At 35.1% G+C, this 19,391-nt stretch overlaps 1 protein-coding gene across 2 annotated transcripts in view; it reads right to left on the bottom strand.

Annotated features, from left to right (window-relative positions):
• Nucleotides 1–19,391, bottom strand: part of VPS50 (VPS50 subunit of EARP/GARPII complex) — a 79,853-nt gene that overhangs the window by 37,160 nt on the left and 23,302 nt on the right. For both annotated transcript variants that reach the window (XM_040549590.1, XM_040549589.1), the window contains 8 exons: nt 16,941–16,983; nt 13,981–14,079; nt 11,512–11,652; nt 10,492–10,627; nt 5,594–5,691; nt 4,377–4,471; nt 3,591–3,689; nt 128–218 (listed from right to left, as the gene is read on the bottom strand). In XM_040549590.1, the coding sequence (XP_040405524.1) occupies nt 128–218; nt 3,591–3,689; nt 4,377–4,471; nt 5,594–5,691; nt 10,492–10,627; nt 11,512–11,652; nt 13,981–14,079; nt 16,941–16,983 (802 nt within the window). The remainder of the gene's footprint in view (nt 1–127; nt 219–3,590; nt 3,690–4,376; nt 4,472–5,593; nt 5,692–10,491; nt 10,628–11,511; nt 11,653–13,980; nt 14,080–16,940; nt 16,984–19,391) is intronic.

Genomic DNA, 19,391 nt, shown 5'->3' with positions numbered 1-19,391 from the left:
TACATTTTTTCAATACCTACTAAAATCATTTCCACAGTAGTTCGCAAATCATGCTACTTCTCAGAACACCTAGACTCCTAGCTATTAAGGTATCAATACATTTGTATGTGTTATTCAAAGAACGTACATGAAGCTGCAAAATACTAAAGCTGGATTTAACAGGGCAAAGTTCCCAGGTCTCATTCTCCAAAAACATTCTTAATTCTTCAAGACGGGTTCTGAAATACAACAAATGAATATTCTTAATTGGCAGCAAGAACAAATCAGAAAGTAGACAACTTATGCAGTGAAAAATGCTTTCAAAAAACATACAAGTCACACTTGAAAACCGATACTTAAATGAACTTACTCGTTCTTTCAACCGACAAACCACCTAAGAGCTGTGACTACTAACATGGTGTTTGTTGTATGGCACCTGTAAAGAAATTCTCAAAGAATGCCAACATGCAAAATTTGCAAACAATTGTGGTTTTTGTCACAACCATTACAAAGGATAAAGGAACTGATTGTACAGTAATACTGTACTGTTTTTTCTCTCTGTAGACTAAAGAAAGCAGCACAATACACACAAACACTCCATCAGCACAACAGCTTCTGTGAGCCATTGTAAGACAGATGGTTCTTTCAATAACCGTACAAAAGCCAACAGACAACTAAGGGAAGTGGAAAGAGCTAGATGTTCTACAGACATAGAAGAAAATACTTAAATGGCTACTAATCACCACTGCTATAGTTTGCTTCATATCTTAACCTTAGTAGTAATATGAAAAAATTGTTAGGGAAATGTAATCAAGCCATTATGTCTCTGCATTGTTTTTATTGTGCTTTTAATCATCAGAAAAGCCTCCATTCAGCCATAAGCAGAAATACCTTTAATAAAGAAAATCTTTCTACCACATAAGCAGGAATTCACATAGAAATAAACAGCAATGAGTGCTTACTGAGGTCACATTGCTGTATCTTTTCGTCCTAATATACAGCATACTGTTTTGCTTAATGAATAGCAGTTGGTAAAGTATGCACTGGGTTTCTAATTAGGCAGTAAAATATTCTAGAAATAACATTATTTGAATAAACTGTAATCACTGCTACGATTAGAATTTTCTTGCCTCGATATGTGCTGAATGACGACTGCAGTTTTCTGTGTCTATTTAAATTCACCAGTTAAATGCAAATAGACTTCATACTCCAATTTTAGAGGCACTAAGTGCTCATAGCTTGCAGTTCTTCTCACAGTAAAGACAAAAGAAACAACAGATAGACATTCTGAAAATCAGTTTCAGATTAAAATTCTTTCAGAGGAAGACTAAGGAGAAAGATTCACAGAAAAGCAAACATTTGAAAGCTACATAGCACAAGATTTCATACCATTTCAAAACTGAAATCAAGCCACTGAAAAAGTATTTCAACAGATGCTGCTGATTTTCACCAGCACACAAGTCTAGAAAGTGACAAGTGAAAGGTCTTATGCATGCTTTCTCTGAAAATCTTTGATGATCGGACACACCTTTTTACAAATGTATCAGAAAGAAAAGTGAACTGCATTCTAAAATCCCCTTCCTGATGTTCTCTGCCAAAAGCCCCCTCTAATTTTTCCAAATAACCAACCTTTATCCAACAAAAGGTTTCATGTATGCTCTAGCACTACATGCTCTTCTATACTTTTTGAATGATGTGACCAATTCCTTTGAATGCTTTCCCTATGCTGCTGGTCCTCTAAAACACCACAACACCGAGGAGGCCACATGTCAAATGACACAATCAAACAATTGATTACTCCTGGACTCAGAGCATTTCAGTTCTATGTAACTTTTATGTATTAATGAATTCTTAAAAGCACTAGCTTTTATCCTCAATTAAGTACACAAGAAGAGTAAAAAACACATTAGCTTGATCTGAAAATGTGAGACACAAAGCTTTTATATAAGTCAACATGAGGGATATAGCTGGAACAGAGGTGGTTTTTTTTCTGTTTTGTTTTCTGCTGTGTTTTTCCCCCAATTTTAAGGGTGAAAACATAAGCCAATTAATCTCCACAATACCCACACGGCATACAACAGGTAAAAGTATTAAAAAGTTAACATAATGTGCATCTCATTAATAACTATTTCTTTTATTTTCACATGAATGACCAAAAAAAAACACTAGTGATTTCAAAGAATGATTATTTCTGTACATATTTTATCAATGTCCTTAATCTTTATTTTGTTAAAGATAATTCAGAAAATTAGTCTGATTCCCTAATTTGTTAGATAGGTCCATTAAACAATCAAAAACGTGATGGTCAAAACATTATTTATTTAACTAATAAAGGTATTACGTGATAAATCAGAGGAATAAAAGAGGCTTAGGTAGACCAACTCAGCTTTTCCCAGGAGACAACAGAGCTGCTGAGAAATGAAGCATGCAGCAAGGTAGGTGGAAAAGTTCAGGAAGCTTCACTTAGAGGTGTCATGAGCTCCTGTCAAAGTCTTCACCATAAGAACCTATAACTGCAAACTTTGTTTCCAAATCAGTATGGTAAATTCAGTTCAGGGTTCAAAAATGTTTTTAGGAAACAGAAAGGTGGCATGGCATCTTAATCAACTGATCTCCTGACAAGACACTGCATGCATCTGATTAAGGCTCAAGCTTTTCAGACAGATGGAACTGAGGTCTTCATCCAGTGTCTGAAAAGAAATCACAGCTACAAACTAGCAAAGCCAGAAGGAAATCCAAAACATGTTCTCAGCTTCTGAAGTTAGACACTGTCTCATGTACTACTGTCACAATTTTCATATTTTATGGATTTTAGGCAGAAAGTCTCAGACCAGGTGGGTTTGGATGTATTGGTTGTGTGACAGCTCCTAGACAAGGGAGGACAACAGAACAAGACTGGGGAAGTATAGAGCAAGGAACAATGTTGTATTTCTTCTCTACTCTTCTTCTTCATTTAAACCCAGAAAGAAGATAAATGCTAGATAACCAAAATGAAAGAGCCAGCAATTATCTAAACCAAAAAATTTTGGAAATCAAGACAATTTAAACTAACAGACAAGTCTTGAAGCTGTACAGCCATATATCATACACACGGCCAAAGATTAAGGCCAAAGTAGACTCAGCTGAAGCATAATTAGATACTGCCAATGGAAGAACACTGAAAACGTGACTCAAAAGGACAGACACAATTCTAAGCATCTTGTTAAAACACAAAATTGCTTATTTAAAAAATAATTTCATAGCCACATGGGAACTGATCTTTCAAAGTAAATCAAAAAAAAAAAAAATTGCCAGGAAGTATGGATGTGAGAGGAATTCACCCTCAGAACCCCAGGCAAAAGTTTAGGAGATGACCTATAAAACTACTAAAATGTTACACAAAGTGTTTTTCATCCTTATTGAGACAGCAGAAACAAAAGCTTCTCCACCTTCTTCCCTTTTCCAGGGTTCAGAGACCTATTCTCATCACAAAATATATTCCACTATGAATGACATCTGTCAAACTCAGTGCAGGAACATTATTCAGTGGAATTCCTATGGAAAACTTTAAAAACTAAATGCAACAAGATAAACGTCATTATTCTCATCTATTGCACATATTGTAGTCTCACCTGTGGTATGTTTTGAAATAGTTAACACTTTGTTTTCTGATAGATTCTTGCAAAACTTCAGACTTACTGCCACAAAATTCTTCTCCAACTTGCATCAGCCTGCAATAATAAAAGAAAGTTTAGAAATATTTATTGATTTATTCATACTGCTGTTCCAATCTGAATTATGAGCCTCACTCATTACCACAAGAGTACACTCAATTCCATAAAAACAGATCACTTAAGTTAGGTTGCAAATGCTTCACTAATTCCACAAAACTCCATGTCTCATTTCCCTCCAAATCCTACCACGATATCCCTTATACACAGTGAGAAAGAGCCATAAGCAAAAGAAAATGTCTGCTTGTGATCCCATTACACAAGGTAAGCTGGACAGCTCACAGCCTGAATCCATCCTTTTATGACCAGAACAGAAGGATCCAGTAATAGTGTAGTACTGCTAGACTGTACATTTTGCTGCTAGTGATTGAGAAGCCCTTTAAAAGCTTCTAGAAAAATCAAAATTGTCAGATCTACACTACTGAAATCTTAAAGCTGGCCAACACTGAAATCATATCACACATAAGCACTACTTGAGCAGAGAAGCAATTCATGCTTCATCCCAAGTACATCCTTGGTGCAGGCAGCTAAAGAGAGAGACTGGCACTCAGTCTCCCACATAAAGAGGAAGTGCTCTTCTCTCTATGTGAACTAGGTTGGCATATCAGCCTTAGTTTACCATGCTGTTTAATCAGAGTTCAAGTTTGTCTGGACGTAGTAACTGGCCTCATAACCACATCAGTATACCTGCTGATAACATCAAGTACAAATATGAAGTCGTCATATTTGAAGTTAGACAGATCCGTTCCCAAAAGATAGGTTTTCACTTTCAGTTGAACATCCTACAAAAACAGAAACATTTCAGATTGAATGAATCCTCAGTAAATTTATATGCAAAATATGAGGTTTTGTATGCTAAATACACTAAAGACATTAAGATGAATGCTCAGATGCCAAGTTCATTAGCACCTCCCAATTTGTTTCCACTTATAGCTTCTTTCTGAGGTCCAGTGTACAATTCCATTGTCTGTAACATTAATGACTTCTTGTTGACTTTCTTAAATAATAACATAATCAGTTTCTTTAATAGCTTATAACGCAAGGTCAATCCGAGACATTTTATCGTCCCTGCAAAAACAGAGTTTTGGATTACATTTCTAGTATGTAAAAAGTTTACAGCTTTTTCATTGTATGTTTTGGGGTCTTGCTACCTAAACTGATCCTGCAATCAATCTAGGAATATTATGAAACCAGGCAGATTAACAAGATTTCAGGTTCTCCATAGCTCTACTTACACCAGAAAAATCATTATTCAGCTCTGAATTTCAGTACTTCCAGTTTCGATTTTCTGTTTAATCCAATCTCTTTCATTCTTCCATTTCCGTACCTCCCACAAGCTATCCCAAACTGTGAGTAGTTCAGAGATGCCATAGAATGTGTTGGAGAAGGGGCCCTATAAGCTCCTTATACCTCCTTGTAAACTATGCCCACGGAACTGAGGGCATATTCCACTCTGCCCACGTTTATTAAATGGTTTGCAGCACTCCCTGTCATCATCAGCTAGGCCCAATTTAAACTTCAGGCTGACACAAATTCGTTTCAAGAGGCCTTAACCAAGAAGAGAAACATAAAGCAGTATGACTGTTCCAACAGGAAAAAAAAGCACGAGAAGTAAAAATAAATAAATAAATAAATAAAAGTACAAGATTGTGCTATGGAGCAGCAGACAAGCTGGGAGAAGTGGGATCAGGCTGAGAGTCGTGTCATTGTGCTTTGGTATCTTGGCTGAGTTTCTAAGCAAAGTGACCAAGTAGTTAGTGAGTCATGGAAATTTCATTTCCATGGTTTTGATACACGCAGCTTAAAGCAGGTCACTTGCAACAATCCTCGGAGAGAGCTCTAAAAAAAAAGATCAGTATAAATATAACTAATTTTTTAAATGTTTATACCACTGAAAAACGTACCTGCCATATTCGTGAAAGCCCATGTTCCAATTTCTTTTTTATGTAGCTGCGGTCAAAACTGTTCTCCTCAGTTCCAATCACACTGCTGCCATCTGAAACTGAAGGTGGAAGGTGTTACAGATATTTCCAAAAGCCTCAAAACATATCCCAGTTTTTGACCGATGATGATTCTTCTGCCTTAGCTGTTATTATATCAGCCACTATGCAAACTCCAGGAGAGCTCCATTGCTCTAAACTTTTGAAAAGAAATAAATAGAGCACTTACAAATGCTACATGCTAGTTCAGACTGAAGAGCTCCTGATTACCATTATGTAAGGAAGATACCCATTCAATAATACCAAAATAAGATGAGAGAGTAACTGATACTTCAAATACAAAAGACAAAGTGTCTATAGACAAATATTTCAGCTTTGTAGACAATAACCATAAAATTATGCATTTCAGGAGCATGACCTTTAACTTTTTCCCTCAGTAAATTCTGGCTGCAATTCTGAGGAAAACTAATTAAACTTTTTCCATGAACTATGCAAACAATATAGCATGCCTTTTTTTTTAAAAAAAAAAAAACCTCTCACACTAATTTATGCTTATGTATGAAATAATCTGATAATCATCTAATGAGATGTCTTTCATTCTTTAATTCTAAAAACTTCGTTTCTACAGCACTGGATCACCTTCCAGAAAAGCATTATAATGCAGATAAACTTCTCCTGTGCATGGTCATCTCTGTCTCCACAGAGGTTATATGTTTTTACTGATATTTTAAAAAGGAGAAAGTAATATTTGACATGTAATTTTTGCCCATACAGTTGTGGTTACGCTTGCATTCTGTGATGGCACAGTGTCACATAACTTGCTTCACAGTCCAAGACTGGCCACAGGAATGCTCTTGTCTTTGTAAGACTATACATACAAATTCTCCACATGATTAAAAAGAAAAAAAAAAAAAAAAAAAAACACCTGTGCTGCTCTCCTGGAGTCAGTAATTCTGACAAATGTATTTTCCAAGACTGATTTATCATGGAAGATCAAAAAATATATAAACAGAAAGAATAACCCAACTAGAGAAACACTAAGCAGATTTATCCTTTCCAATTTTTATGAGGAAACAGAAAGAGCTATCTTAGTCACAGCGTACTGTAGAAGTTTCTTCAACTTCTGCAGAGTGAAGCCAAGCCTAAAATAACCCATATCTTTGACCTGTTCTCAAGACAAAGATTGTAGTCCTTGTCTTCACTGAACTGCCATTTACAAGGGAATGGCTGGAGAGAAAGTCATACAGATACTATTGTTCAGCAACAATTCATGCAACCTCCTCTCCTAGTGCACTTGTGTTATGGCCAGTTATGCTAAGAGGTCCTGTTTCCAGTCTTTTAATGAACTGTGCTGCAGTTAATTTCACACATGCTAATACTTGAAGTTAGGATAACTTCCTTGAAAACCAAGGATATGACAAAGGTCTACAAGCATTTCCACTTTTTCCTTTGAGGAATTTGGAACAGGTGGCAGAATAATTTAATATTCATAATTTCAAGTAAAAAGAAGAATCTGAGGCTTGCAGGAGTTATTCTTCTAGATGTCTGATTTGAATACAGTAATTTTTCAGGTTTCTCAGCATCTCTTTAAAATTAGTAAAGATAGCCTTCAGTCATAACAAAAGGTTTTTGTTTAATTTTTGCTAGGCAGAAGAAAAAAAAGAAAAAAAGACATTCAAATCACTGTCATCTAGATTTATTCTTTAAATACCAAGTGGGACTTGCACTGAATTTATGCAGTATTATAAATGGAACGCTTTGAAATTTAAAATGGTTGAAATTAAATATACATCTTACATCAGTTTCTTCTTGCATTTCTGTTGATCTTTTACAGCCATTAAATTTGCTACCAACTTTCACCTCCAGGTTTATACCTGTGAAATCAGGAGTTTTAAATGCTATAGTGATCATTTTCTTGCTCTCTTACAACTCTTCTGTCAAATTACTGCCTCAGGAATACACATGAATTACACCACCATAACAATAAATTTCATGAAATGTGAAGACCCAGCCCAACAATGCAGAAAAAAGCATTGCAACTTTTAAGTTTACTTCGCTTTGAATGAAGACGACAAAATGATCTGCTGATGTCCCTTTCAAACTATTTTTCTCTCTGATACTGTACTACAAACACAGCACGTACTTTAAGCATGACCAACAGTGCAATGGAAATTTTTCCAGCAAGCAGGAATGAAAACCAATAAATTGTATCAATTTGCTGTTCACTACATGAACAGGATAAAAAAAAAAAAAACATAAGTAGCAATTTACTAAATATGACATGGAAGAAATTTCATGCTATAGAGTTTATACTTTCAGTTCACCAACTTTATCTTCAGTATGATTAAACAAATCCTACACATCAACAATTAATTCCGCCTTTCCAACACCGTATTAAAGAAGTTAGGTAAGTGTTATTATTCAGGATTCATAGAACTATCAGTACTATACATTTATACAGAGTATATTAGCATTTCCTGTATTACAAGATATACTAAAATACATCTCATGCTTTAAATATTTTCGTTTATGATTTAATTTATATCTAGAGATAATCATCCGTTTATTCCATTAAACTTCAAAAAAATAATCCCCTATGGAACAGGTTACACTATAAATTAAGGAAATGCAAATTCTGAACTCACTTTCGGGGCATTTTGGACACACGGAAGAAATTCTTTACTCTGAGGGTGGTGAGGCACTGGCACAGGCTGCCCAGAGAAGCTGTGGATGCCCCATCCCTGGAGGTGTTCACGGCCAGTTAGATAAGGCCCTGAGCAACCTGATCTAGTGAGTGGCATCCCTGCCCATGCCAGGGGAGGTGGAACTGGGTGATCTTTAAGGTCCCTTCTGACCTGAGCCATTATATGATTCTTCTGAACTGCCTCCATGATTCCTTCTGACATGCCACCACCTTCTATAGGAACTTTACTCTTTGGCTTGAGCGTGTATCATAGTTATTAAATTAATTAAATATTGAATGAGACTATGTACAGGTTTAATAATCAATACACCATGAGCAACAGTTTTTAGAAAGAAAGCAGACATTGGTAGATATTTATATTTCCTCTGAAATTAAATTGTACTTGTCACACTCCCTGTTGTGTGTTTTATGATTGCTGAGGTTTTTGAAAAAGTAATTCAGTAGCTTAAATAAATTCTAGTTGGACAGCACATTACAGCTAAGCCACAAAGTCTCCAGCAACTTAAAAACTAAGCGACAGAAAATTTAGTAAACTTGTAGTAGACATACCAAAACACTCCACCACCTGTTTTAGAAGCAATACATTTAAAATGACTAATACGATCAAATATACCACTTTATTATGCTTAGTGTTTCCTTCAAATTGTTTTGCGGTGCAAACAATTTCCTTTCTTCAGGAGTATCAAAAGCAACTACACTACGGGGAACTATTTTTAAAATTACATATGGAGCTGAGCAAGTAGTCTACTGCAATAATTTTTCCATGTAATAAACTCTTTATGATACCTGCCTTATTTTACACTTCAAAGACTACAACAAAATCAAAACATTTACTTTTAAAATAGCTTCAGAAAGATGCATTATTAAGAATGAAAAATTGACTAAAAATTTCTGCATCTCGAAGTATTTCATTTCTGAATATTAACTCTGAAATACTTGGAAAACTTTCATCAGAAATAACAGTTTCAATAAATCCGTATCAGATTCCACACAAAACAAGGACTCTGAATGAAATACTTGCAAAATTTTATCTCTAAATTTGAAGTAGGAAGACAATATTAATTAGTGTCAATTTCATTCTTTTTAAGACTTACAATCTGTAATTTATGAAAGAAATGCTGAATTTCAAATGCATTCTAGGAAGCACAGTCTTCCAACACCTCTTCTTTACTTCTACTTCCATTTTTTCCCCCTTTTTTCCTGACAGTCTAATGTAAAAGATACAAGTTTTAGGCAAATCAGGCAAGGAAGAATAATTGCAGCAGCAATCCTACACTCCTTGCCCTTTGACAGAAGTCTTTTTCTATGTGCAGATCAGTAAGAAATGAGCAATCCTACCTGATTCAAATAAATGGGAGTTTTGCATAATTCTCAATATTGTAAATTTCACACTATGCCCTCTGCCAAACAGAAGAATCTTGGATTGGTGGAGAAATAGATAAAGTCTGTTCTTAGACATTTTATATTAATATAAAGTACGTCCAGCAAAATGTACTCAGAGGACTGAGACCAACAGATACATGAAAGTTTTATGGTTCTGCCCTAAAAACACAAACTGGAGCAACAGTAACACAAAACAGAATAATACTACAAGATAAAATGTTTGCCTTTTCCTGTAAGGGTGTCAAGGAAATTGTGATTATATCTTAACACGTAGATGGCATGCAATACTCAAAAAATTGGATTTCCTGAAAATCATGACAGCTACTTATGACAGATTTATTTCCTACTGTTTCTGTCATGTTTCCTAGTACACAGTCCAGTATCCCAATCCACTATGTTTAATATGCAATAAAAATTTCAATATTGATGAAAAAAATCAGAAATTTCACATTGCTCCCATATTAAAGGGTACACTGCTCATCTCCTCAAATTTTTTACTCATCTGCCACAGCTGACTTATTAGGCAATACTGTTTAAAATAAAACTGTTTATGACTGTAGTAATGGCAAATACACGTATTCATTAACACACCAAAAAAAGATTACACTGAAAACCACAAAAAAATTGGTATTAAAGTCCTTATTGCACACTCTAAGTAATAATGCTGAAGACAGCAAGCCAAGATTACAAAGGTACCTAAATACGAATTAATGACTTGAGCACAAAAAAAAAGTTATTTCCAAATATCAGAAGTCTTCTTTCCAAAATAATTTACCGGAAGATACAGTTGCTGTCTCATCTTGATCATGATTCTCATGCCACTGCATTGTTCGGTAATAGCTGAGCATAACTTCCCAAAGGGCTTTACAGAGATCAGCAAGGCATGGAATGTAGCTGTCTGATGTAATATGCTATAGAAAAACAAAATAATATTGTGAAACTGTTACCAATCATGTTCATCTTTTGCAGAGGCAAAAAAAAACATAGAAAACCCTCCACATTCAAACAGCCCTGTTGCTGGATGCATATCAAAGTACCTGAGAGCTGACAAATGCCTGATGTCAGTCAGCTGATCAAGCACTGTCTAAAAACGCAGAGTTTACTTCTTAGTGTCTTTTTCTGGAATTGACCAATCCAAAGGGATTGGCCATACCCCTTTTATTCACAGAACGGCAAAGTAAATACAGAAGTGAAGCTGTACAGTCAGCACATCTGACTAGGAAAGATGGGTGCAACCACCCCTGAGACATGCAGGCACCACTTCTGTTCAATAATATATTCGGACTTCAGTAATATATAGAAGCCATCCTGGCTGATGATCAAATGATGATCAAAGTGGTAAGGATGCAGTAGAAATTTCTAAGATGAGATGTCAGGGAAAGTGATTAATTTGAGAAGGGCTCTTGCTGGGTAAAGAGAAGAGTATAAAATTGCTCATCTGAGTGGGAATGGTAAGTCACCTTTGCCTCACCTGCTGTGAAGACACAGGAATTTTGAAGTGTTGGTATTTATTTTTTATATTTTATATATTTTATATATATATTTGTATCCTATGATTTACTTCTTTAAATTTTAGATGATGCGTATGCTAACAATGAAGTGCTAAGATATAATTCCATCAAAATCAGTATTAAGTTGAAAATAACCAATCTTTCAATTAGCCTATGAGATGTATTAAGAAACTACTATAGCTGCAGGGTTATTTTAATAACTGAGTACTTCCTTATATAAAGGACACCTACAACAGAGGAAAAATTCTGATTAAAAAGTATACATTTATGCAAGAATCACATACTGTACAGAGGTCTTTGTACTGTAACTTCTGAAACTTGGTGTCTGTGTTTCCTGCACACAGCTCCACATATCCAAGAACTACTTGAAACACAGTGTTGTGAATGGCTTGAGTGAAGTGCATATGTAATTGGTCCATTGCTGTCTGAAAGAAAAGCAAAAATCAAGTAGTAAAATTCAATTTGTCATATGGCAGAGATTTCAAACTTCAGCCTTTTTCAGTACTGAACACTGGAGATTGGAAGCATGAACTCCAATATCTGTTTTTCAAACACCTAACATAGGACTTACCTCACATTATTACTATATTGTCATGTAAAAGAGTTCATGTATTACCAGGAAAAACAATTTCCCCTTCCATCCTCCCTGTCTAACTCACCAGTTTTCTGATGTTATCATTACTAAATTATAATTTTATATAATACATTCATTTATTCATTCACCATCCCAGTCATTGACAGATATGCCCAAAAGCAATGGGTTGAGATCAGTACTATTTTTCCCACTGGAAACGCTTTCAACTAAAAGAAAAATAATGCCTTTGCAATTAAAAAAAGTAAAACGACAGAGTCTTGAATGCATCCTCTTGGTGCACTGAGTTCTTCCTTGCACAAAATAATGTAGGGAACCAGTAACAAGAAGTGTTGCAGAAAGCTTGCACATCATATCAATAAATTTCTCCTTACTAAACCCTAATTCAATATTTTTTTTTTTGCAATAAAAGCAAAATGTGAAGTTTATTTAAGAAGAAAAAACAACAAAAGAATACTTTTTCCAGAAAAAAAAAAAAGAATCATAGAATGGCTTGGGTTGGAATGGACCTTAAAGTCGGTTTTATGAATTATCCCATTTATCATTTGTTCAGAAACTGTACATAACATTAGTCTACTTCGGACACAGAATTTTCTTGCTGTTTCAAGATAAGCTAATAATCAATATATATGGTATAAATGATTAAAAATTATTTCATGTACTAGAAGGAAAATTATCAGATCCTGTGGATTTGAAAACACTGTTTTGCTACTTGCTTTCTGGCATTCTTCAGTACTGACCAAAGCTGAGAACTTCATTAGCACTGTAGGAAATGAATAAGCGACACTGACTTTATCCAGTCACAAATAGCCAATCTTTTGCAGCTAGTCTTAACTTGAATTAGTCAAAAAAATAAAAAATAAAATGGCAATCGAAAACATGAAAAGTATTGAAGATACTGAAACTTCTTGCCATTTTGTTTAATGAAAAGGGGCCAAAATGGGAGGGATTTCAATGATGCAACTGAATTGGTTTCAGGACGATTTCAAAACTCATACTTCAACAATAATAAAAAAAAGTAGAAAACAAGTTACTCTACCATAAAGCAAATAACGCAAAATTGTGCAGTAAGAAATAATAACTGCTCTTTTGTTTTGTTCAGAAACTTAATTCCTTTCCAACAAAAATCTGCCTTTCTCAACCTATCATGCACTAGACTTTGCAGCAGTGAATGCGCTATGCCTGCTTTTAAGTCTTCTCATTTTGTAAATAAAGAAATTGAATACAAAGAAATAACAAAGGAAAAGTCTAACAACTAATATTCTTCCCTAATGTTAAGTTGCAATCATTAAGTACTCCGATAATTCTGCACAATGTCATGCAGCAGAAATCAGTTTCTGTTCTATTGCAAAGCTATACTGTTTTAACAGTCAAGCCAAGGAAAAAAGAACTCAACTTTGCTAGAAAGGTTCTACTTAGAAAGAAACAAAGAACAAACAAAAATTTAAGAACAAAACCAAAAACGGCATCCTAATGTCAGCCTCGCTACGGAACATTGGGAAACAACGTTTAAAAAAAAAAAAAAAAGAAAAGAAAAAAAATTTAACATAGAATGGAGTTCTTCTCATCCTGTATTCAGCAGGAGACAGGCACTCTGATGTGACTGCCAGCAGCTAACGCCTTCTGGAAGAATCTCTTCTCTAAACCAGAATATTATTGTTACACTGGCACTGTCATGTTCAGCATCCCTATGTTACGAAAACTGATCACTGATGAGAACTGCCTGCATGACTATCTCCTCTCCTTTTGTCATGCCTTGTGTCACTTTTTGCTGCCAAAAAAATTATCTCCTCGCATCTTCATTCCTGTCACATTCAAGTACTATAAAATGGGAATGCATATATACAAGGTGCAGGTTGTGCATAGCTCAGTATCATGGACATAGCTATAAAAAAAATAGCACTCACATGTCAAGGTATAATTTATAACGCATAAAACATTACATAAGGAGGTGAAATATGGAATTGCTAGTTATACCACGTCCCAAAACCTATGTGTTATGGCATTACATGGCTTACCTTTAGCAATTAGTGTTAAAATAATGGAGCCTTTGTAAGCGAGATTCATCAGCATTAGGATAATCAATTTCTGCGCCAGTACACAAAGCTCCACATTGTTACACTACCGTTCTTCATGACTTACTCAGAACACAAATACTAACCTGTGTTTTTCCAAGCAGCCTGTAAGCTTGCTGAACCTTTGTGTAATGACTTATATCGAAGTTCTTGCATATCTTGGAGAGCGCTACATCCAATTGTTCCTGTATAAATGAAGGCACAAAAATGTGTTAAATATTTAATATAAGCAATATACTTGGTTTGTTTTAGCAAGTGAGGAAAATAAGTGTATTTAAAGAGTGCTGATAATGACGCTTGTAATACAGACAAGACTGGACTATTTCAGGTGGCGTATCTTGCCACATGCAGCAGCACTTCAGTCTGAAATTTGTGTCAGACAACTGGCTTCACCATTTCCAAAAACAAGTACAGCAAAAAGTACTTTACGCCGCTGAAGTCAAATTCAAAGTGATGTTTACTTTGTGAAGGCTTAGCACCCCAATATCAGAAAGCTTGGATTTCTAATTCGGTCTACTCCCACTCCTAAGAAAAACCCAGATCTGGGGAAAAAATGAAAGGGCTCCATAGGTTTTTCAGCTCAAGCAATTCAATTACAGACTACTTATCCTACGACTACAATCTATTAAATGAAATTCACATTTTCTGACATAAATATTTCATTGTGAAATAAGTCATTTATGAAGCACTATATTGGCATAATGACCAGAAATAAAGAAGAAAGCACAAACACACATCAACACACAGTTACTAGTTCTGTCATCAGAGCAATGTCTGGACAAACGTAGTGAACAGCTTAACAATAAATGAAGCCCACTTTTTATGTGCACTAAATGAAAAGATGTAACAGGATCATATACTTAATAATTAACTAATAAGCTTTCCAAGATTTTGACTGTGAAACTTAATAACGTAATTTTCACTTAGACTCTAATATATTCTGAGATACACAGCCTCTCTCTAATTATTTTCAATCAACAATGCAAGAAAACAGGTCACAAATCAATAATTTATGCAGCTAACAGATAGCTTCTCTCCTTACTAGTCACTTCAACTCTTATTAATTAAGAGCAATGCAACCTTACTCTTGCAAATCAAAATAAAAGGATTGTTTAGTCCCTATATACTTTTACTCATTCCACTGGAAAGTTTTCATGAAATATTTAATTAGCCACAAAATATTTATAGATTTTGATCCCAAAGATTTGTGTTGTTTTTGTTTTAATGGTGTTTCTTTTTTTTTGGAAAAAAAAAAAAAAAGAAAAAAAGATTAATATTTTCCTTAAGCACAAAAAAGGAGGATAGAGTAAAATCAAGAACTCTGCATTTTTTTCCTATGCAAAATGGTAAAAGTACAAGCAACCTAAACATTCAGATATTTCTCAAAGTGGAATTTCTCAATATGGAATTTCAACCACATACTGATATTAAAAAACAAAAAGTTTTTTTTCCTTTTCCTATTTCATGCGAAACAGCTTTACAGACAAAGAAACAGGGACATCAAATTGACCGTGAACAGAACAAAAACACAGAGTACATTAATTTTTCAGCTAGATTTTTCCAGGGTCTTTTCCCATATAGCCACCTTGTATTTTTTGTAACATTGTCTTTGCTTTCATGCTGTTAAAAACTAGTGGAGGGAAAAAAAAAAAAAAAAAAGAATGAGACGAACAGAGGCATTTGACTATCGAGAAGAGTCATTATTAAAGTAGTAATTATTGGAATATGTTTTAAATAAAATAAATAAATAAATAGGAAACTTGAATACAATTCTTTATCTAGCTACGAATCGCTTACGCCAACCAACATGTCACGTCTTTCCAGATTTTGCTGGATTTGTTCTGCAAAGCTGTTACTGGGAGGAAGTAAAGATGCGTGTCCCCTTTTAAGCAATTTCAGTGTTTGTTCACAAGGAATAAATGGTATCCTCTGAACTTAACAGGAATTAAATCTGAGTGATCTTAAGTAAAGATTAATGACTGGACTAAGTGAGAGTGAGATGAAAACAGTCATCTCGTTAGCTCTTTAGGACCAGACATGCTCTGAATAGATGCATATAGTAGGAAAAGAGTAAAACAATAAAGAAAAGCTTTGCAAAAAAAGTAAATTTACAAAAGGCATAAATGAAGAAAAGGTAACAAAGTTCTAATTGTACATGGAATTAAATAACAAGGTACAATAATACATGCTCTAATCTTACTTTCCAAAGAGCAAATGATCAGAGAGAGGTGTAGAGAACTGCTGGAACAGCAAATTCAGTTTTCTGATATGCATTACATCCATAGAGATTACATGCACTACATATACGTTATACATATCTACACTGTTAGACTTCCGACTAAAGCTTGCGAAGCTCCAGCTCAAAATCACTTACTAATGGAGTTAAAAGAATTCCTTTTGTTCCTATTGTTCACAAAACCCTTTTTTGAACCCTTTTTTGCCATCAATTTCCAGCAAGAACCCTACTATTTTGTATTTGCTTTTGTTATACTGTCTACCAACTTAAACTAATGTTAGTTGTATCTTTCTCGGCTATTTAAGTCTTACTTGCTATGCCTTAGCATTGGCCCTACCCAGCAGTTTCCAGTTTGCTGACCACTAAAATTTCCATTGAAACTGTCATCTCTCGTATATATTATCCAAATCTATTGGCATGCCACTCTTGGTTATTTTTCACAACTCTTTAGGACAAGTTAAAGAATTCACAGCAGTTCATGGACTGAAAACCACCGTGTATATTCATCACACAGGGAGCATACCTTTGCTCCAGTACTTCTAATATGATGTATCTATTTCATTGATTGCTTTACCGCTTGAGTTGGCACAATTAGCAAGCTGGCATGATAGACTTGATACCATATTATAAAGCATTTAAGTAGATTTCAGCACAAAAGGCTACATGAATAGCAATGGCTACAGTATTCCAAAGATTACATTTGAAAGAAACATGCACATTCAGTAATTACTAACAGCAGTGCATTTTAGAAAGCTCTAGTATCTTGAGGTTAACAACTAATATACACTACGCAAATATAATCATTCTTACCTCTATTTGTTCCAAAGTATCTTGCAGTTTTGAATTTAACTCGCTATAAATGAAAAAAAAAGTTTAAAATCAAACTACTGGTCATATTAACAGTGTGTTCTTAACACTTCAAATTAAAGTATCTGTTACAGAAGCAAATTATTCTAGCTTTATAATGCAACAGTGTTAAGAGAGCCCAGACAAGACCTCATCCTGCTGGGATTTACCCAAGTATTCAGAGATATTCCCAACCCCACAGAAACTTGTGCTCTAAACATTTTGATTCAGCACTCTGCTCTACTACAGCAATACAGAAACAAAAAGATCACGGCAGTCAAGTCTTTGCAAACACCTGGTATAGAACCTTTTACCCATTGCTCAGGAACCCCTTATAGAAACACTATTGGAAAAATGTTTAAATTTTTAAGAAAAGTCAGAACTTAAGCTTACATAACGCTCAGAAAATCTCTTTAAGACCATCAATTCACTTGTCTGAGCTGTACTTGGTATAGAAAGATTAACCAAAAAAAGCTACCATAAGAGAAACTATTTTGGACAAAGAAAGGCACAACTGCTGCTCTCTAACAATTAGCTTTTAAAATTTTGGAATACCAACCAAAAAAAAAAAAAACAAACAAAAAGTGGCTAATATGTTTTTGGTTTTGTTTGGGAGGGTCAAGAAAACAAAAACATAGGCAGGATATTCTCTTCAGCATAGAAAGCACGGAGTTCTGATGGGATAATCACCTTACCTAATTTAAGACGACTTACTTCTGTACTCCGAACCTTTTCCTAAGGGGCCTACATTAACTATCAAAAGATAGATTCTAGCTTCCTTATCTAGTTCTCTCCACTTAAATGACATGCTCATCACCCCTCCTTTTTCAGTTCTGTTAGATAACCTGGACAGAGCACCTTCCAAAGAAAGGTTTAAATAGAAAATAAAAATTAAGAGAAAGAGCTGGCATTGAACACTAAGATCAAGTAGCCACTAATTCTTTGTTGTTTATCCATATTTAATAAGCCTCCAGACAGAAAAGCCTTCTTAATAATTTCATGCTACGTCATCGCCTGCTGGAGTTTAGGAGAATTTCCTATTACTCTAGTCCTTTTATCTAGCAAGAAAAGATTAGAACAAGAGTAAGAATCTTGCTCTATGCACAGAAACCCTCCTGTCCCTCTTTAGAGCTAGGTACAGCACAGACCCCCAAGGTACAAAAATCTTTTTGGTTTATATGTTGAAATTAACCGGTCTAAAATGCAGATGTTGACATCAGCAAAAATAATTTAATGCACAGGCAGCCTTTGCACAGACTGAACAAATCAAGCAACCGTACTGACATAAGCCCTATTAAAAACTCACAAATCCCCTAATAGTAACAGGTACCGCAGAAGCACCAGGGATTCTTCTCAAATAAATGTCATGAACACGCTGCTGCTAGGTAGCACTTACCTTTTCTAATTAACTTAAAAATACACATGGATTTTTTTTTACCTCAGCCAGGCAAATGACATGCTCACACACATGAAGAACTTGCTCAACTACTGCAATGTAGGGCTGAAAAACTTCTTGGGCTCCTGAAACCAATTCCTGACTGTTGCAGTTGACCACATTTGACTAATTTCAGCTGTATACCAGTACGAATCCTCATGAAAACTATGTTTCCACTATGCCTTACTACTAATGTCAGGCAAGCCTCAGTTCGTAACCACCTGCTAACACAGGAGGCAGATTAGGGACCAGAGCCCTCATGTCACAAATCCCAGCAAATCTCCCAAGATCTGAGCCATTCTAGAAGGGTGCATGTTCTCTGTCTCTTGGGAGAGGAATTCAAAGGACCTTGATCCACATGCAGCACAACCAAGGTAAGACCAGCAATGTTTCCTACCTGTACTGTTTAGAGCAAATTCTGTGACATCGCTGTCTTCCCAATGAAGCAAGGGCTCAAGCAAGAATTTCAAATACACAGATTTGCAGTTTATTTGTTCAATGAGGCAAAAGCATATGCAAGTGTTTGCAAGAACACGTCCCATGTTTATACCAACCAATCTTGGAGAAGGAAGTGCAATCATAAGATTTCGTATGAAATGTAACTTTGATCAAGTATTGAACTGAAAATGTAGAAATGCAGCATCCAGCTAAAACTGCCTATGTTTTCTAGGCCACAATTACTAAGATAATGCTTGGACATAATGGCTACAAGATTATTATGAAAGCCCATCTACCATAATTGAGACTTTATGAATTAAATGAATGCCCTGAATTAAAAAACATATTAAAAGTATTTTTCACATCCTCATCCACAGAAATCTAAATTAGCATATTTTTAGAAGGTACATCTCCTGTGGTATAATAGAAAGAACATTTAGACCCAAATGCAATAGACAGAGTGGTCCTATTATCTGACACTAGAGTTTTCTAAGTGTTTTTGAAGGGAGTCTGTTCCCATCGTAAGTAATCAACAAGCAGAA

Source organism: Cygnus olor, chromosome 2, assembly GCF_009769625.2.
Source record: "Cygnus olor isolate bCygOlo1 chromosome 2, bCygOlo1.pri.v2, whole genome shotgun sequence".
Taxonomy (NCBI): Eukaryota; Metazoa; Chordata; class Aves; order Anseriformes; family Anatidae; genus Cygnus; species Cygnus olor.
This window is presented reverse-complemented; position numbering and strand designations above follow the sequence as displayed.